Source organism: Dama dama, chromosome 11 (assembly GCF_033118175.1).
Source record: "Dama dama isolate Ldn47 chromosome 11, ASM3311817v1, whole genome shotgun sequence".
Taxonomy (NCBI): domain Eukaryota; kingdom Metazoa; phylum Chordata; class Mammalia; order Artiodactyla; family Cervidae; genus Dama; species Dama dama.
The window spans coordinates 54,274,358-54,296,124 of NC_083691.1; the positions used below are offsets into that span (position 1 = coordinate 54,274,358).

General features: G+C 39.4%; 1 protein-coding gene across 1 annotated transcript in view; it reads left to right on the top strand.

The window, feature by feature from the left end:
- Positions 1-334: 334 nt before the first annotated feature.
- Positions 335-21,767, top strand: part of DNAH6 (dynein axonemal heavy chain 6) — a 270,144-nt gene continuing 248,711 nt past the window's right edge. The window contains exons 1-3 of the mRNA XM_061155236.1: positions 335-559; positions 11,369-11,545; positions 16,426-16,685. Coding sequence (XP_061011219.1) covers positions 335-559; positions 11,369-11,545; positions 16,426-16,685 — 662 coding nt within the window. The remainder of the gene's footprint in view (positions 560-11,368; positions 11,546-16,425; positions 16,686-21,767) is intronic.

A 21,767-nucleotide genomic window follows, 5' to 3' on the forward strand; every position in this document is an offset into this window, starting at 1 on the left:
CCATAGGGTTGCAAAGAGTTGGACATGACTGAAGCAACTTATCATGCATGCAGGTATGTGGTCCCCAAATCAGAGGCAGCAACAGCATCACCTCAGAAGTTCCTGGGTCCCACCCAAGTGGTGGGTCTTCTAGAAGGCCAGGCATAGTTTTCATTACTCTAATTCAAATCCTTAGTTTGGGAAGAATGGGGTAACTTTGATAGGTTTTCTTTGGGGATAAGCAAATGCAGCTCTGCTTGGTTCTTAAAACACCTCTGCTTAACCCTACTTCCCCCATTCTTTCGCTTTACTTTTCATTTTTCTTTTCTTGACCCTGACCTCTCCAGGGAGGAAGATGGCTTTTCGTCTCTCAGAGAATGAGTTGGACCTGAAAAGTATTGGAGAGCTGTCAGAAAACCCCATGCTTACAAGACTGAATAGTATAAGAACAAGGGGAAGACTGAGTTTTGTAACACCCACAGAAAATCAAGGTGATACACAATTCCTGACATTTGAACACACTACAAAAGCTCAGGAAAGGACGAGAAAACGACAACAGCCTATAAAACTGGAGCCTTTGGTAAGGTTGAAAACCAGCATTTTAGCTACTTTTGGCTACAGAGGAAGTTTCAGAGTTGCTTTGGGGGATGGCAATAATTTCTAGACTCTTAATTAACAAAGAAGGAATGAAAACTTGAAAGTTAGGACTTAAGAGCATGTAAACATAATTATTTATTTTAAAAAATGTTGCGTTCTAAAAGTACTGTTTGAGGTGGTGGGATGCTGTGTTGAAAAAGTTCTCTAGCACATAAGTCCTCTCTAGCATTATGTGCAATACGGATACTTAATCATGTAGGTTGTAAGGCTATTTTAGGTACTTGGGTACCATTTCATACTAGAAACTTCAGTAAGAGTAATATGTATAATTGCATAATTTTATTATTTTCAAGCAAATGCCTAGTGTCCTGAAAAATTTTGTGCATGTCTGAAAAATAATTTTAAGAATCCACATCTTTATCAAAACTGAGGCTATCACTTCTCTTATTTTTGCTAGACTGATAGGTGAAAGTGACATCACATTGTTGTTGTGGTTTGCATCTTATTAATGAAGTTAATGAATTATGTAAAATATGTGTTTTATGTAAAACATTATGTAAAATTTATGTAAAATTGTTTGAGCATGGAGAAACGATAAATATCCGATTGTTGTTAATGACAGTTACCATAGAAAAGAGAGTCAGAGATTGGAGAATTCAAAGAAGGAAAAGTGTAAAAGAAGAGTGGGAGGCAGTATATATGTGGTAGACATTGAGTGTATTTTCATTCATTCAGTGGTGTGCATCTTACTTATTTCATGGATTCTGTTCGTAACCATTTTCCACTTTAAAATTAAGTTGTTTGCTTTTTTCCTATCAGCTTTTGAAGTTTTTAAAAACATATGCATATATATGTATATGTTTAACTGTATATATATATATGTAATGGACATTAACCCTTATTCCATTGCTTCTCAAACTGAAGTATGAATTCATGTAGGAGGTAGACATTCTTGAAGATCCATAGTGCTGATTTCATTATTTTTATTTTAATGTTACTTTATGTGAAAAAAGATTAACCTAGGAAAAAAATCACTGCAGATGGTGACTGCAGCCATGAAATTAAAAGACGCTTGCTCCTTGGAAGAAAACCTATGACCAACCTAGTTCAGTTCAGTTCAGTCGCTCAGTCGTGTCCGACTCTTTGTGACCCTATGAATTGCAGCATGTCAGGCCTCCCTGTCCATCACCAACTCCCGAAGTTTACTCAAACTCATGCCCATCAAGTCAGTGATGCCATTCAACCATCTCATCCTATGTTGTCCCCTTCTCCTCCTGCCCCCAATCCCTCCCAGCATCAGAGTCTTTTCCAAAGAGTCAACTCTTCGCACGAGGTGGCCAAAGTACTGGAGTCTCAGCTTCAGCATCAGTCCTTCCAGTGAACACCCAGGACTGATCTCCTTCAGGATGGACTGGTTGGATCTCCTGCCAGTCCAAGGGACTCTCAAGAGTCTTCTCCAACACCACAGTTCAAAAGCATCAATTTTTCGGCACTCAGCTTTCTTCACAGTCCAACTCTCACATCCATACATGACCACTGGAAAAACCATAGCCTTGACTAGATGGACCTTTGTTGGCAAAGTAATGTCTCTGCTTTTTAATATGCTATCTAGGTTGGTCATAACTTTCCTTCCAAGGAGTAAGCGTCTTTTAATTTCCTGACTGCAGTCACCATCTGCAGTGATTTTGGAGCCCCAAAATATAAAGTCTGACACAGTTTCCACTGTCTCCCCATCTATTTCCCATGAAGTGATGGGACCAGATGCCATGATCTTAGTTTTCTGAATGTTAAGCTTTAAGCCAACTTTTTCACTCTCCTCTTTCACTTTCATCAAGAGGCTCTTTAGTTCCTCTTCACTCTCTGCCATAAAGGTGGTGTCATCTGCATATCTGAGGTTATTGATATTTCTCCCGGCAATCTTGATTCCAGCTTGTGCTTCTTTCAGCCCAGCGTTTCTCATGATGTACTCTGCATATAAGTTAAATAAGCAGGGTGACAATATACAGCCTTGATGTACTCCTTTTCCTATTTGGAACCAGTCTGTTGTTCCATGTCCAGTTCTAACTGCTGCTTCCTGACCTGCATACAGGTTTCTCAAGAGGCAGGTCAGGTGGTCTGAAATTCCCATCTCTTTCAGAATTTTCCACAGTTTGTTATGATCTACACAGTTGAAGTCTTTGGCATCATCAATAAAGCAGAAATAGATGTTTTTCTGGAACTCTCTTGCTTTTTCAATGATCCAGCGAATGTTGGCAATTTGATCTCTGGTTCCTCTGCCTCTTCTAAAACCAGCTTGAACATCTGGAAGTTCACGGTTCACGTATTGTTGAAGCCTGGCTTGGAGAATTTTGAGCATTACTTTACTAGCATGTGAGATGAATGCAATTGTACGGTAGTTTGAGCATTCTTTGGGATTGCCTTTCTCAGGGATTGGAATGAAAACTTACCTTTTCCAGTCCTGTGGCCACTGCTGAGTTTTCCAAATTTGCTGGCATATTGAGTGCATCACTTTCACAGCATCATCTTTCAGGATTTGAAATAGCTCAACTGGAATTCCATCACATCCACTAGCTTTGTTCATAGTGATGCTTTCTAAGGCCCACTTGACTTCACATTCTAGAATGTCTGGCTCTAGGTGAGTGATCACACCATCGTGATTATCTGGGTCATGAAGATCTTTTTTGTACAGTTCTTCTGTGTATTCTTGCCACCTCTTCTTAATATCTTCTGCTTCTGTTAGGTCCATACCATTTCTGTCCTTTATTGAACCCATCTTTGCCTGAAATGTTTCCTTGGTATCTTTAATTTTCTTGAAGAGAGCTCTAGTCTTTCCCATTCTGTTGTTTTCCTCTATTTCTTTGCATTGATCGCTGAGGAAGGCTTTCTTATCTCTCCTGGCTATTCTTTGGAACTCTGCATTCAAATGGGAATATCTTTCCTTTTCTCCTTTGCTTTTCGCTTCTCTTCATTTCACAGCTATATGTAAGGCCTCCTCAGACAACCATTTTGCCTTTTTGCATTTCTTTTCCATGAACAGCATATTAAAAAGCAGAGACATTACTTTGCTGACAAAGATCCGTCTAGCCAAAGCTATGATTTTTCCAGTAGTCATGTATAGATGTGACAGTTGAACTATAAAGAAAGCTGAGGGTCAAAGAATAGAGGCTTTTGAACTGTGGTGTTGGAGAAGACTCTTGAGAGTCCTTTAAACAGCAAGGAAATCAAACAAGTCAATCCTAAGGGAAATCAGTCCTGAATATGCATTGGAAGGACTGATGCTGACGCTGAAACGCCAGTACTTTGGCCACCTGATGTGAAGAACTGACTCATTTGAAAAGACCCTGATGCTGGGAAAAATTGAAGGCAGGAGGAGAAGGGGACAACAGAGGAGGAGAAGGGGACGACAGAGGTTGAGATGGTTGGATGACATCATTGACTCTATGGACATGAATTTGAGCAAGCTCCGGGAGTTGGTAATGGACAGGGAAGCCTGGCATGCTGCAGTCCACGGGGTAGCAAAGAGTCAGACACAACTGAGCGACTGAATTGAACTGATGGAATTAATTGAAATATTTAATAAGAAAATTAACAGCTTAAATACAAAGAAAACTATACAACCAATTGCAGTTCAGATTAACAAAAAATACAAAGTAACAGATGCTCTTGTCTTTGAATTTCCATTTGCAAGGTGGGTTGGGTACTGCCTGTAGCTGCTCTCGTCTCCAGAGAGCAGTGTGCCTACACTATGTGTAGTGGGGAGTATCTGGGCCTCCCTACTATTTTTTCCCCATGAACTTTGTATGACTTTTAATATGACTTTCCCATGGACTTTTACACTTACTTCTCTCTGATGGATTTACTTCACTTGGCAAAAGGGTATAATGAACCTTTGATGATTAAAGTAAGCTCCATTTGTTATCAGTGTGATAAATTCATATATGTTGAATATTTATTCAATACCTGCTATCATCCAGTCTCTGAGTCATACTCTGGGGAAACAGCAATGAACAAGGCAGACAAGATTCCAGTTGGCATTCTAATGATCCTAAGTAAATAAACTGAGCAATGTCATCTAATGATAGTTACTGTTAAGAAAATAATATTGGGAACCTAGTCAAGACAAACTGCAGGCTCCTTTAGATTGGGTGATGTCACCTGAATGAATCCTAGAGGAGATGTCATCTGATTGAGACCCAGACTTTATCACCTGCCAGACTGAATGGACAAGCCTTCAGAGATGCCAGTCCCCAATTTTGGAACCCCAAAATTCATTTCTTCCCTGGAACAAATTCCACTTGATCATAGTGTATGCTCTTTTTAAGGTATTGCTGAATTCTGTTTGTTAATATTTTATTGATTTCTGCATCTATGTTTGTCAGGAGTATTGGCCTGAAGTTTTCTTTTCTTGCTATTATCTTTGTCCAGTTTGGTGGTTGATTTCCTTTAGGATTGATGTTCTTGATGTCCAAGGGACTCTCAAAAGTCTTCAACACCGTAATTCAAAAGCATCAATTCCTCAGTGCTCAGCCTTCTTTATAGTCCAGCGCTCACATCTGTTCATGACTACTACAAAATATAACAGAGATTAAAGATCTAAATAAATGAAGAATGATGCTGTGTGGTTTAGAAGAAATATTTTTAAGATGTCAATTCTCCCCAATTGACCTATAAATTCAGCACGATTACAATCACAGTCCATGTAATATTTCTTTTTTGGTAGAAATTGGCAAGCTGACTCTAACATTCATAGAGAAATGCAAAGGACTTAGAACAAGCAAAACAACATTGAAAAAGAAAAATTTTTTAATCTAACACTCTTGATTTCAATACTTATTATAAAACTACAATAATTAAGACATTATAGTATTGGTGTCAAGATAGACAAATAGACTGATAGAATACATTATGCACAGGTTGGCATGCTTTATATTACTCCATATATCTTATGTGTTGCTTTTTTTTCTTTCATTTTTCTTTCTGTCTGCCATTCTGATTGGGTGATTCCCATTATTCTGTCTTCCAGATCACTTACTCACTCTTCTTTGTTATTTAGTCTGCCATTTATTGCTTCTAGATAGGTTTTTATCTCACCACTTGAGCTGTCTAATTTTGATTGGCTCTCCTGTATACTTTCTAGTTCCTTGTTACAATGATCTGCATTCCCATCAATCATCTTTCTCAATTCCTTTAGCATTTTTATTATCTTCTTTTTGAACTTGGGGTCTAATAGTGTGGTGAAGTCTGTTTCATTATTTGTTCTTTCATGTAATTTCTCTCATTCTTTTAACTGAGAATGGGTCCTCTGCTTTTTCATTTCACTTAAACTTTCTCTGTCTCTGTGAATTTAGGAGAAGCAGTTATCTAGTTGGTGTTTGAAGGAGTGTCCGTAGAAGGTGTGTAGACTGTGTGAGTCCAGTATTTTTGTGTAGTGGCTGGCTTTGGTCTGAATGCCAGCCACATCTATCCTGAGTGTGTTTGCTGTTATCCCTTGATAGTAGCTGTGATAGTAGATGTTGTGGTCTCCAGAGCTAGTGCTGGATGTTGGGTAAGGTCTTTTCTCCATGGCTGTCACTGCTCTATTGGGGAGGAGGTCTGTTCTCTAGTTATTGGAGTAGAAACACTGAAGGTTGGGTTTAATCAGGATCCATTGCCCTTGAGTATATGAAATAAAATTTGTATTTTATGGCAAGACAAGAAGAGTTGAAACATTAATAATTCTCTGCCCTTTGTCCTTCTCTCTCCTTGCACCACGCTTTGTGTATCTGCAATGTGCATCAGCTAGCTCTCTCTTAGGGGCAGGAATACCTGTTCAACCATAAAAAGCAACAGCTCCCAGAATCAACAAGACAGCTCCTTAAATGATAACATTCCTTCTTGATCTCATACATGGTCACATGACCCACCATGACAATACTCTTAGATCTGAATCATGTTAACTGCCAATAATATGTCATTTGATGTACATCTAATATACATCTCTGTCTAAAAAACACTTATATAACTGTGCCTTGACTTCTAACAAGTAGAAGAATTCCCAGAGCTTTCTGAGGTTCTCTGTCTGTGTTATAATCCTCAAATATGTCTTGAATAAAACTTTCCATATCTTCATTAACCAACTGATTCATTTTTCATCAACAAGTGGATGCCCTGCCCCACAGGAGGTGACTGTTAAAGCAAGTGAGGCCCATATGGTCACAGTGAACCTGTGGATGGCACGTGCAGGCAGCCATGGTTCCACCCAGAAGCAGCCCATGATCATGTCTCTTTGTGTGTTTGTCTCACATCTGTTGGTGTGGAGTGGGCTGGAGCTGGGGCCAGGGTGCTGGTGGCTGCAGGAATCTAAGTGGTTTTGCTGCCACCTGGGACCTGGGCTGCCTCTTTGCTGACCTGTCCCAGAACTATCCTCCCCAGATTCAGCTCCAAACTGCAGTGTAGAGTGGGCAGGGCCAGAGTTCTGCTGCCAGAAAACCTGTATATTCCTGCCTCTGGCATGTCTCCCAGGGACTCAGGGCCTAGCTGCTGTGTGTTTCTGTGGCACCACTTAGTGTGCACACTGACAAAGTCCACGAGGACCAGACCTGCCCCCGCCCTGTGTGTGCATGCAAAAGGATCCAAGGTTTGACCAGGATCACACACTAGGCCTTCTAGGCTGTCTCGCTACAGGTAGATGGAGTCCTCTCCCAAAGTATGTCTGTCTAAGACTTGGCACTTTGCCTTGGTGAGCCTGGTATGGTGTGTACTTGGAATTGGGAAGTGTGGTATGGCAGCAGTGACTAGCAGTGGTCTCTGTCTGCCCTGAAAGTAAGTTAGCACACCCACACTCCTCCCGAGTCAAATTAGCCTTCTCTGGGCCCTCTATCTGCCCTAGTGGACCTCCCGGCAGGCCAGGGGGTTTCCCAGGGTGAGAGTCTGACCTTGTGGAACTTCTCTCCTTTATGGATCCCTCCCAGGGGTGCCAGTTCCATCCAGCAAGCCACTCCCACCCCCTCCTCTTTCTACCCCTTTACCTGGAGATCATTCTTGCAGCTTTGGTTGTGTAGATCTTCTGCAAGTTTCCAGCTGGTTTTCTGTGAGACTCGTTCCACCTGTAGATGGATTTTTGATGTATTTTGGGGGAGGTGAACTCCATGCCCTTGTACTCCACCATCTTGATCCCCCCCCCCAACATTTTGTTTTTAGAAGTCCTAAAGTGGAAACAACCACAATGTCCATCAAGAGATGAATGAATAAATTTTGGTGTTTCCACACTATAGGATACTACTCAGCCTAAAAAATAAATGAATTATGGATGAAACAACATAGAGGAATCTCAGCATAATTAATTATGTTGAAAGATGGTGGGCAAAAAATACATACTATTTTAGTGCATTTACATAAAAGCCTGAAAAATGCAAATTAACATATAATGACGCCAAGCAGATCAGTATTTGCCTAGGAAGGAGTATTGCAAAGGAACCTGAGAAGGCTCATGTTTGAGTTCTGTTCATTATCTTTACTGTTTCATACATATAATTGGGTTGGCCAAAAACATCTTATGAAAAAACTAGAACATAAATGTATATATATATATATATATATATATATATTTGTATATACATATGACTTTGGCCACCTCACGCGAAGAGTTGACTCATTGGAAAAGACCCTGATGCTGGGAGGAATTGGGGGCAGGAGGAGAAGGGACGACAGAGGATGAGATGGCTGGATGGCATCACCAACTCAATGGACATGAGTTTGAGTAAACTCTGGGAGTTGGTGATGGACAGGGAGGCCTGGTGTGCTGTGATTCATGGGGTTGCAAAGAGTCAGACACGACTGAGCAACTGAACTGAACTGAACTGAATATGACTTTCAAATTATGCCAACACATCAGTTTGGACACTTTAAATATGTACCTTGTGTGTGTGTTTGTGTGTTACTTGCTCAGTTGTGTCTGACTCTTTGCAACCCCATGGGCTGTAGCCTGCCAGGCTGCTCTGTCCATGGAACTCTCCAAGCATGAATACTGGAGTGGGTTGCCATTTCCTTCTCCAAAGTACAGCTTAATGTATGCCTATTATATCTCAAGAAAGCTGTTACAATAATTTAAACTGTTAAAAAAAATTCACATTTCCCTGATTGTCTTATAATAATTTTGTTTGCAAAGTCCTTGTTAAAATTTAGATCAAAAGAAGATCTATGCACTAACTGGTTGATATTTTTCTTCTAACTGGTTGATATTTCTCTTAAGTCTCTTGATTTATAAGTTCTCCATCAACTCTTTTATTTTTTCCTGGGAAAAAATTTTAATTGGTAAAATTTGGTTATTTGTCTATATAGTCCCACAGCCTAGTTTTTTTATTGCATCCCCACCATGGTAGCTAACCTATTTCTCTGGTTCTTATATTTCCTATATGTTGGTATTTAGGTCTAGAGTCTTGAGTTTGATTTTCTGGGACTGAATACTTCCATACCAAGTGTAGTGTTCTTTGATTAAACTGGCATATAGAATCTGGTTGTCTCTCTTTTTTTTCTTCCGGTTTTACTGAGATATAATAGACATAAAGTACTGTATAAGTTAGACATCAACAACATAGTGATTTGGCTTACATACAACATGAGATGTTTACCATGATAAGTTTAGTGAACAGTCATCATTTCATATAGATACAAAATTTAAGAAAAAAATTTTCCTTATAGTGAGAACCCTTAGGACTCTTTTAACAACTTTCATATGTATTGCATCTATCATCTTGGCCATTACATCCATAGTATTTATTTATCTTATAACTGGAGTTTTGTTGTATTTTATACACAATTTTTAAAGGTTACACTCCATTTACAGTTATTAAAAAATATTGGCTCTATTTTCCATTTTGTAAAATATATTCTTATAGCCTGTCTTATACCCAATAGGTTATACCTCCCAACTCCGCAACCTCTGTGTTGCCCCTTCAGCCCCACTGATAACTACTAGTTCTCTGTATCTATGAGGCTGCTTCTTTTTTGTTACATTCACTAGTTTGTTGTATTTTTGGATTCCACATGTAAGTGATATCATGCAGTATTTGTCTTTCTGTCTGACTTAATTCACTTATCATAATACCATAGTTCATCCATGTTGCTGCAAATGGCAAAATTCTATTCTTTTCAATGGCTGAGTAATACTCCATGGGGTGTGTGTGTGTGTGTGTGTGTGTGTGTATTGATGGGTTCTTAGGTTGCTTCCATATCTTGGCTATTGTAAATAAAGCCTCGGTGAACATAGGGTGCATATATCTTTTTTAATTACTATTTTAATTTTCTTCAGATAAATACCCAGGAGTGGAATTGATGGGTCATCAGTTCAGTTCAGTTCAGTCACTCAGTTGTGTCCAACTCTTTGCGACCCCATGAACCGCAGCACACCAGGCCTCCCTGTCCATCACCAGCTCCCAGAGTCCACCCAAACCCATGTCCATCAAGTCGGTGATGCCATCCAACCATCTCATCCTCTGTCATCCCCTTCTCCTCCTGCCCTCAATCTTTCCCAGCATCAGGGTCTTTTCAAATGAGTCAGCTCTTCAGGTGGCCAAAGTATTTGAGTTTCAGCTTCAACATCAGTCCTTTCAATGAACACCCAGGACTGATCTCCTTTAGGAGGGACTGGTTGGATCTCCTTGCAGTCCAAGGGACTCTCAAGAGTCTTCTCCAACACCACAGTTCAAAAACGTAAATTCTTCGGCGCTCAGCTTTCTTTATAGTCCAACTCTCACATCCGTACATGACCACTGGAAAAACCATAGCCTTGACTAGACAGACCTGTGTTAGCAAAGTAATGTCTCTGCTTTTTAATATGCTGTCTCGGTTGGTCATAGCTTTCCTTCCAAGGAGTAAGCATCTTTTAATTTCCTGGCTGCAATCACCATCTGCAGTGATTTTGGAGCCCAGAAAAATAAAGTCAGCCACTGTTTCCCCATCTATTTGCCATGAAGTGATGGGACCGGATGCCATTATTTTAGTTTTCTGAATGTTGAGCTTTTTTTTCTTTTTTGAATGTTGAGCTTTAAGCCAACTTTTTCACTCTCTGCTGGGTCATATGGTAGGTTTTTTTTTAATTTTTTTAAGAATCTCCATACTGTTTTCCAGAGAGGCTGCACCAGTTTATATTCCCACCAGCAGTTTTCCCTTTTCTCTACATCTCAGCAACACTTGTTATTTGTTGTCTCTTTAACAACAGTCATTCTGACAGGTGTGAGGTGATATCTCACTGTGGTTTTGATTTTCACTATCCTAATAATTAATGATACTGAGCATCTATTCCTGAGCCTGTGGCTCATCTGTATTTCCTCTTTGGAAGTAAGTCTATTCAGATTCTCTGCCCATTTAAAAAATCAGGTTGTTTGGTTTTTTTGATGGTCTTCAACCAGTTATGGCTACGGAAAGTGAACAGTGACTTTTGGGTAAGGTTGGAGGAATGTACGATCCTTCCCACCGTAGCTGTTGTAGTGGATGGTAGGGGGTTTGTACTGAACAATTTGTGAGTATGTCATTTCATGCTTCTGTACTCTTTCTGTCATAACATCACCCTTAGAAGTATTCATTGGTGTTTAAAAGGCAGAATTAATGGAAACTAAGTAGAAAATTCTTACTCATGCAGCAGGCCATGGACAGACTGGTGGTAGCTGCTATGATGATTGTGGCCTAGATAGGAAGTAGTCCTAGTCCTGGAAGGTGATCAATTTCTAACAGAGTCAGAACCCCAAGGTAGTTAAGAAAAAGACCAGTTCACATTAATTTTTAAGAGATTAACATGTCTGTTTATTTCCCAAAGCCAGTGCTAAAAGTCCACCAAGATCATAAGATGCCTGATTACATATATGAACAGAACCGAAACCGGTTAATCGCTTCTGGTGTCTTAAAACCTCCAAAAAGTCCTGAAAAAAAAGCTTCTACCAAATCTCTTGTTCAGTTTCTTGAGCATGGAGAGGCTGTGAAAAAGAAAAAACAGGTATAGTATTAAAGTGCTTCATTGACTCTTTCAATTTAGTTCCTACAGCATTGGTAACCTGAGTTAGCATGAGTTAACCTTTTAACTCATAATGATAGTGGCAAAGTCTTTTTCTATTAGGTTATATAATGGATTTGGGCAACATCTCCCAGTTCTTCCTATTTAAGGGAAATTTGTCAAGCAGAGGTTAATACAACATTGTAACTCAATTGTGCATGTATGTTCAGCCACTTAAGTCATGTCTGACTCTTTGCGACCTCCAGGACTGTAGCCAGCCAGGCTCCCCCTCCATGGGATTTCCCAGGCAAGAATAGGATAAAATCATAAAGGAAAACTTTCAGCATCTGTACACTATCTTCTGATGTTCTCTAGAAGACATGTTAGAAGAAGACATAATAGTGTTTTGAATGTTATTATAACTTTTATGAAATTTTCATCATTATTCCCCCAAATCTTTGAAGACCTTGGTGAAGGGCAATAAAATAGAAACTGAACCAGATAGAGAGACAACTTTTATAATTGATGAGAGTTATAGAGTGGGGAAGGAATAAGTGAATAGTAGGTGTGGGGCAAAATCACTAGAGCCTGGCTTTACATGAATACCTGTAGATATTTAACAAGAACAAAAAACAGAAATGGGAGAAAATATGGAGGACACACCTGCAATAAAAATACCAATAGAGCCAAGAATTCTCTGAGCTTTTTATTGAGAGGATCTTTCAGTGCTAGCTCTCTCTTTCAGGCTTTAGGCTGGATCACTAGGAATGAAGAGTTGAGGACAAGCTGTGTCCTTGAGAATTATAGAATCTGGAGGTGGGAAATAGACAAGTAAACACTTAAGCCTAGTAGAGTGTGATAAGAGCTCTCACTGATCATTTAAAGAACAAAATAATGGAAAACTAAACAGAATGGATGCTTATATCTGGTGGCCAGAGTGACCATTGATGGAAGAAAAACTATCCTAAGGAATTGCACTAAACTCAGAGGAATGAGTGGAAAGGTAGCAAGGCAGATAAGAAGGGACAACTGTGGACTTGAAAGACAGCTGGAAGAAGGCTCACCCATGGGTTTGGTTGAGATCATCCTGAGAGAATATCATATAATAAATTGCATGAACTTGTGTGTGTGTGTGTGTGTGTGTGTGTGTGTGGTCAGTCGCTCAGTCGTTTCTGACTCTTTGTGACCCCATGAACTGTAGCCCACCAGGCTCTTCTGCCCATGGAATTCTCCAGGCAAGAATACTGGAGTGGGTTACCATGCCCTCTTCCAGGGGATCTTCCTGATTCAGGGATCAAACCCACATCTTTTGCATCTCCTGCACTGGCAGGTGAAATCTTTACATGAAATTGTATAACTTTGGTTAATTTGGCTTCTGTGAAGTAGAGAAAATCAGATATTTTAAGTGGGGCTGAGGAAGATCTGATTGTTAATTAATTCATTTGATATAAAGTAGGTTGAATTTTAAAAAGAGAGATTATGCACACTATTATATATAGGAAGCATAAAAAACAAGGTCTTACTGTAAAGCACAGGGAACTATATTTGATATCCTGTGATAAACCATAATAGGAAAGAATATGAAAAAGAATATATATATGTTTAACTGATGGCTTGCTTGATGGCACTAGTGATAAAGAACCCGCCTGCCAGTGCACGAGATATGAAAGACTCAGGTTCAATCCCTGGGTGGGGAAGGTTCCCTGGAGGAGGTCATGGCAACCCACTCTTGCCTGGAGAAACCCATGGACAGAGGAGCCTGGTGGGCTACATTCCATAGGGTCACAAAGAGTCAGATACAACTGAAGAGATGTAGCATGCACACACATATGTATAACTGAATCACTTTGTTGTCCAGTAGAAGTTAATACAACATTGTAAATCAACTGTGCATGCATGCTTAGCCACTTAAGTTGTGTCTGACTCTGTGACCCCATGGACTGTAGCTGGCCAGGCTCCCCTGTCCATGGGATTTCGCAGGCAAGAATACTGGAGTGGGTTGCCATTTCCTTCTCCAGGGCATTTTCCCAACCCAGGGATTGAACCTGCATCTCCTGCATTAGCAGGCAGATTCTTTACCCCTGAGCCACCATAGAAGCCCCCAAATCAACTACAAAAACAATTTTTTTAATTAAAAAAATTAAAGAGAGATTTTGTGCACTTCTGGAATGAAAGAAGCAACTGAAAAGGAATACGTTATGGGTTATGTTTGGTTGTAACTGTAACTCAGGGAAGAATTCAGTAAAGAGAGTTTGAAAGGAAATGGGGAAGAAAGGGGATATTTCATTTAAAAGAAGGATATTTATTTTGAAAAATATTTGTTTTTCTGGGTATTGATTTCTCAGAATGAGTTTAGAGTGGATATGTAACAATGAGGATTTCCTGGGAGATGAAGGAAGGAAAGAAGGAAGGAAGGGAGGGAATAAATGAGGAAGGAGGGAGGGAGGGAGGAAAGTTAAAGGGTTTGCTTATGGTAATTAAGGAAGATTGATTATCAGTTGGAGAAAGAAATGGCAACCCACTCCAATATTCTTGCCTGGAAAATTCGATGGACAGAGGAACCTGGCAGGCTACAATAGTCCATGGGGTCTCAAAGAGTCAGCCACAGCTGAGCACATGAGCACATTATCAGTTGGACTGGGCATCCAACATAGAGGAGTATGATAGCTCTTCTACATTTTATTTCCCTCCCCCAACCCCTGCAAAATCCAAACTTGTGTGACTGTTTAAATTGAATGACGTCTTCACACTGAGTTACATAATTAGAAATGAAATGTAACTATGGAGGCCTATTGTTGAGGAAATCTTTCACTTAGAACGCAGTATACTTTTTTAAGCACTATAATAAAGAAAATAAAAACATTTCCTGTCAAGGTATTAGCACTCTTGTCTCATAAAAAAAGTTGATCACAGCTCATGTTGAAACATTGGGACAAAGCAATGTGTGTTTTCTCTGGTTCTGGCATCTGGTTTGGCCTCTTCTTTTACATAAGAAAACAATGCCTTTGCTACTATCCTTGGTCAGTAAGTGAAAGAAGCACGTTTTATCTTTTGAGTTCAAAGATGTATGTCCTTTAGCTCTGAACTTCCCAGGATTCTCTTCTGAAACTCCTACTCAGTGGGGTATTTAATCAGAGATGGAGAATAATGACCTCTATGAATACACATCTTTGGGGGAAGTTGTTCCAGGGGGCTTATGGTAGTAACTCTCTTGTGGAAATGGCAGCTTCTACTGACTATGCTAATAGACGATAAAGATGTCATTTATATATGAACCTCAATTGTTCATCAAAGCGGGTCTGCAGTGGTGAGTCTTTTATCTTAAAGCCAGTCAGTCCTGTCAGAGAGACGAAGGGACGACTGTTGGAGTTGATGTCACATTTCCTCAAACACAGTCATCAACCTCCTCCTCAGGAAGAGAGGATTTGTAACGCTGTCCCAAAGGGGCAGGAGAAAAGGAGTGGGGTGGAACTGAGGGCAGACAGTGGGACCCAGGAATTGGAGCAAAGCTCAAGAGTGTGGGCCTTGTGGGCTACCGTCCATGGGGTTGCCAAGAGTCAGACGTAATTGAGCGCGTGTGCATGCACTCAAGTATGTAAACGTGATGGGGCGTGGCCGTGGGGCTCCACTTGTGGTCAAGGACCAGCAGCTTCCGCATTTCTTGGGAGCAAGTGAGAAATGCACAATCTCAGGCTCTGCCCCCCGGCTGGCTGGCAAATCTGCATTTGAACAGAAAGCCCCAGGGAAATTCATGTGCACACTGACCTGTGAGAAGCACTGACTCCAGAAAAGCAACTGTAAGTTAGTTATATATCTCCTTCTCTAAGGCTATGACATATTGATTCCCAATACTCAATGTACCAACCCTTCACAGTCACTAAAATATAGTTTATCATGAGTTATGATGACAGTGGTCCAAGATGTCACTCACAGGAAAACATGGTCGTCAGAAGGAAGAGGATGTTGGCGGGAAAGGCCATGGTCAGGGGAGATGCAGAACTGAGCAAGGGGAGTGCTGGGCTCCCATGAATACCTGGAAGCTGGGAGCATTTTGATGTGAGAAACACTGAAAAAGGAAGGGGAGAAGGCAATGGGAGTCGTCGCTGGGGCGGCTTGTGAGAGGAGGGCAGATATCTGGGTAGGGGTACTGACAGGGATCTATCACTGCCAAATGATAATTAGAAAATCTTCAGTTAAAAAATGCTTGCCTTTAAGCCCTAGACATAGGCAGTGTGGTAATTAGTCCTGGAGGTTAATAGTTGTTACTTATATATGTAGTCCCCCCACCCCCCCGCCCCCCAGCTCATGTTTTTTACTTGGGTTTTATTTTTTAATTTTTTAAAAAAATAATTTTGTTTATTTACTTATTGGCTGTGCTGGGTCTTCGTTGTCACTCGGGCTTTTCTCTAGTTGTGGCAAGCAGGGGCTACTCTTTGTTGCAGTGCGACCACTGTTCTTGCGGTGGCTTCTCTTCTGGCGCCCAGGCGCTAGGGTGTGTTGGCTTCAGTGTTTGGGGCACATGGGCTCAGTAGTTGTGGCTCCTGGGCTCTAGAGCGCAGGCTCAATAGTTGTGTCTATCAAGGTCTGTTGCTCCGCGACAGTGTGAAATCTTCCTGGACCAGGGATTGAACCCCACCCATGTCTCCTGCGTTGGCAGGCGGATTCTTTACCCCTGAGCCACCAGGTAAGCCCCTGTTTCTTAAGTTAATTTTTATTGGAATATGGTTGCAAAGCAGAAATAGAAACACAGACATAAGAGAACAAATGTATGGACACCGAGGGATGAAGAGGGAAGTGCGATAAATTGGGAGATTGGGATTGACATATATATACTTGATACTATGTATAAAAAACTCACTTTTTGAAAAATTGGCTTTGTTTAGATCCAGTGGCCCTCTGTGGACTCGTCTCCCTCTCCTGCTAAACTGTCACGCACCAGCACTGGAAGAAGAGGCCTCTACGAGACTAGTTCCTTAACTTACCCTAAGTACTATTTCCATGACCGAGAAGAAGTCATTAAAGCCAACATTCGAGATCCCTTGCAAATCGTTAAAATAATCCATGAAAACGAACACATCGGATTTCTTTATATGATCTCCGCAGTGCCAAGATCTTCCATTGAATACGATACATATAATCTGAAGTGAGTTCTCTTTTATGAAGCAATTTACTTAGCAGTAAAAATTACAAATAAGGTTGCAAGTGTTATCCATAATCAATTGGGTATTAATGATTTACAGGATAAATTATAATTTTGGTTATCATCCAATGACAAATGAATCTTAATCACAACAGTTTTACTTATTTTGCCCATTTGTCTCTACTTATAGACTTTTTATGGAGTGGTATACTGCTGTGCTTCTTATATTAATATAATACCATTTTCTTTAATCAGTATTACAAACAATTTTGATATTTTGTGATTACTGAGAAAAGAAGAGGGCATGCATTAAAAAATGGATAATACATGATTTTTTTTTTTACTTGTCATTTCAGCTTTCCTTAACATAATAGAAATAAGTTTTTTAAAGCAAAATGAGCGATAATGTCAGGTATTTATATAGATTAATAGTACACACATAGTCACATATACTCTCTATTGTTACTAAACACACATTTGTTGTTGAAATAATTTGAAGAGTCACCCAAATGTGAGTCTCTGAATTGATTTAAAGTTGAGCACAATAGGCAAATAGGGCTTAAAGGTGATGCCAGCCTTCCTCTATGGTTATTTGCATGCGTGTGTGCTAAGTCACTTCAGTCGTGTCTGACTCTTTGCGGCCCTGTACACTGTAGCCCTCCAGGCTCCTCTGTCCATGGGATTCTCCAGGCAGGAATACTGGAGAGGGTTGCCATGCCCTCCTGCAGGGGATCTTCCCACCTAGGGATCCAACCCACATCTCTTATGTCTCCTGCATGGGAAGGCAGGTTCTTTACCACTAGCACCACCTGGGAAGCCCATGGTTGTTTAGTTGGAATGAATACAGTTGTTGAGATGGTTGTTGAGTTGTTGAGATGTTGAAGGTGACTGTAGTTGAGCTTTGCCACCAAATTCTTTGAGCTGCCTTCCCCAGTCTCTGCTGAACAGGAAGATAAAAGTTTCTTCTAGGAGTTCTCTTCTTTCTTACTCAGCACTGTAGTTTTTGTTTTTGTTTTGCTTTTTAGAGGTTTTTGGTTTGTCCCAGATTGTACAATAAGTAAATGACAGTCTGACTGACTTCAGAATGTATACTCTTAATTTCTCTGCTCTACTGCCTCTCAAAATGAAACTCTGAGGAGTCCATGAGACCCCCTTGAGACTGAGAATTTGCTTCAAAAAATAATGGAAGGCATGGAAACATTTTTGCTTCAAAAAATAATGGAAGGCATGGAAACATTTTCTATCATTTCCAAATCTAGCACAATAATCTGTTCTCACATAAACCTATTGAATTTTTCCAGAACAAATGCAAAATAATGCTTTCTTCTCAATAGAAAATTGATGAAGAGAGGTGGAACTGAGATACCAACTAGGAATCATTGGAAGTTGTACTCTCATAGCAAAAAAAAAAAAGAAAGAAAAAAAAAAAAAAACCCAAAACAAAGATATGTCACACCATTACTGAGACACCTGTACAAAGTTATACTCAGAGAGGAAATGGAATAAATTAGATCAGATAAACACAGTGTTCAAAAAAGAAAAGGTTAGCAATTAGGCAACATAATTAGGATAACTCAAATTGGGTTTATGAACCACAGTAATTTTCCTGTCCTTTTTTTAAAATATCTCATTAGTATGAAAATGTTATCAAATGAATCAGTAGCACTGAGAAAGCTATATCAACACCTTACTGAAAGATATCCACCCTGCCCCTAAAGGGTTTGAACTTTCAAAGGCATGTGCAAGAACAAAATATGAAACCAAATTCCATTTTTAGATTACCATCTGATGAAGAAGCTCAAGAAGCTAGGAATGCAAGAATTCAGATTTCAGGGACTTTCTTGGCAGTCCACTGGTTATGACCTCTGCTTCCCCTGCAGGAAGTACAGGTTCAATCTCTGGTCTAGGAATTAAGATTCCTGCATGCCACTTTGTGAAGCCAAAAAACAAAAAAAATCACAAAGTTAATATTTAATGTCAGAAAGGCTTTCTTTTGCAGAATTGCAATTTTACCAGTCTGTGTGGAAATTATTTATTCTATTTGGAACCAGAAAAGCAAAGGAAATCAATCAGTAATACCATTAGCTCCACATGTTACATAACAGAGATGACCACAGCTGAGAACATTATTAAAATTGTACTGCGTACTGATGACTGTGCAGACATTAATAACTGCTAGATAACAGCTCTACAATCCCTGCAATGAAATATTTGGAAGAACTTTGTTCTTAGGGAGGAAAGCTACTGGGGTTGAAATATCCAAAGAAAATAAGATATTATGGAAATACTTCTTTAAAATACATTTTCCATGTAGAGTTTATTCTGATAATTCTGAGATTAAGATACATAATACATCATTTTATTCACAAAAAAGCTCCCATATGTAAATGTTTCTCTGCAGTTATGAATTCCAAATTAAATAATATTATCAAAATTGTAACTATAATAAAATCCAAGTCACCACTTGACCTTCTGTTTTTACGCCTTTTACAAAGATATAGGAGCAGAATACCATTCTTTGTTGTTTCAGACGCAAGTGCATAGGTGATCCCAAGGCAGAATTTTGTTAAGAATTGGAACGTATTTTGCAAATGATTCAACTTTGTGGATTTAGTAAAAAACAGTTTTTAGTTTCACAGCTGGGTTACTTAACTGACATTTGAGTACCTGAATGAACTTTATAAAAAATTATTAAAGGTTCCTGAAAACGTATTAACACATACTGATGAAGATTAGGAATTCACAGCAAAAATTCAACTTTGGAAAGGTGAAATTTCATATGGCTCTCTAGTGATTTTTTTAAGTCATTGTTAAGAATTAAAACTTAAGGAAAAGTTATGAAATCAAGTAACATCTATGTCTGAGAGAAAGCTTCACCGTTGCTTCTGAAATACTTCATGTGGAAATGCTTGACTGGGTTTTAAATCATTTTGTAATAAGAAATTTCAACATGGCAATCATCAAAGAGAGAAAAGGAAAAGCTGTTAGAATTAAAGAATGGTGGTACCTTTGGCGCATAATTTCAAAAGAACAGGTGATCCAAATTCTGATCAGTGGAGAAAGGAGTTTCTATTCATTGGAGACAGAGCAATAAATCATCACGTGCCACTTGCTATCTTCCATTTCCATAAGCAGTATTCCTTAGCAGTGGTGATTATTAAGAATTTGAACCAACTACCCATCATGTCTTGATTAAAAATGCAGTATCTACTTCAAAAAAGCTATGGTCACAGGTGCAGTTGTTTATGAGCTAAGACTTTATCTGGACTTTTCATAAAATTCAATATCGAATATTTCCCTGAATATTTCATTTTTTATTTTTCTTATTATAGTACAAAGAAATTATAATTAAGTCTTTGCCAGTGTGCCTTATAAAATGTTATCATTGTTCGGACGTGTTAAAACATGCAAATGCTGGAAGCATTGCTTTAGAGGATCTCACTCTTCACATGAGAATCTGACCTTTGGTTAACTCTGAAGCTCTGTTCCCCTGGTAACCTGATACAAAGTAGTATATAAGTTGTTTCTAGGCAACATTGCTTATGATAAAAATGACCCCTGACTGCTAAATTATATCTGCATTGAGAGGAACTAAAATTGAATTATAAATAACTGATGGGGAGCCATAGCTTTGGACTTCCCATAGTACACTGGTTCTTTCTCTGGGCATGTCTCTGCAGGAACCCTAAAATCTATGCTTAAACTTATTGAAAGAAATATTGACTCCTCTTAAGCCAGAGTGGACCCATTGTGTATCTCATGTCCTAACATCTGAGTTGTCACCTTGGGAAAGGACAGCTTGGGGTGGCCGTTGGATTGCTACAAGGAGTCCCATGCAAAAGCAAAGCCTGATCCTACTAGAAGGCAGGAAGTAGTTCCTGTCCTAGCCTTCTAGGTGCCTGAGTGTATGCTAAATCACTTCGGCTGTGTCTGACTCTTTGCGACCCTATAGACTGTAGCCTGTATAAACAAAGAACCAATTCTTGTGGGATACCTGTTGGGATTAGAATTTTATGAAATGTAGTTATGTGATTTAGGACAATATAAAAGTCTATACTGGGCTCAGGCCATATTACTTTCTAAGTGATCGAGTTGGTTTTCAGATAGTTTCTAAGCCCGTTATGTTAAAATAATTTTTAGACAGCTTTTAAAATTTCAAACTAAAGCTATTCTATCCTTTCATCTAGATTACATGTTTAGTAGCCTAAAACAGAATATGCAGATAAATATCAGCTTTCTCAAGTGAAAGCGTTTCTCGTTACATGAAGTCATAACTATTAAAAAAACACTATAATGAGGCATATGTTATATAATAAGGAAAAGATCATTTTCAAGCCACATTATCAGAAACCTCCCCAGGTTGCCTAACACAGTGACGTCTTTCTTGGGCTAGCACATGTAGAAATTTCAATCAAGTGGGAACACCATGGATCTTTAGTATTTTCACTTGGAATCATCAAAAACCCCAGTTTCAGATTGTCTTCCTTTCAACACACACACAGGCGTGCACACACACACACACACACACACATACACCATTTTGGCGATGTTACCATTTAGTGGATGATTATTTCATTTTATAAAAAATTTGAAGAACCTAGAGCAGTGGTTCTCAGCTTTGGCTTCTAGAATCACCCAAGACCCACCCCCAGAGTTATATTTAATTGATTTGTTGTGCAGCCCAAGCAACAGCATTTCTTTAAAACTCATGAGATGATCCCAATATTCAATCAGAGTTGTAGGCCTTGGGGCTAGAACAATGGTTCTCCAGTAGGCCCTAAAGGGTTTGCTAAAACATAGACTGTTAACCACCCCCAGTTTCTGATTCAGTTGATCTGGAGGAGGCTTAAGAATTTGCAATTCCCACGTAACGTTGATGGTGCTGTTCCAAGGACCATACTTTGAAAACCATTGACCGTAGAGCACTGTATTATTGAAGAAACTTGGAAGTTATGCTTTAGTCTAATATTCTAGGAGTTCCTTATCAGTTATTTTTACCATTTCTGGTTAATCAAACCAGAAGCAAAGCAAGCCATGACTCTTCTCTAGTTCAAGTTAGATCTAAATGCATACTGAATCATGATA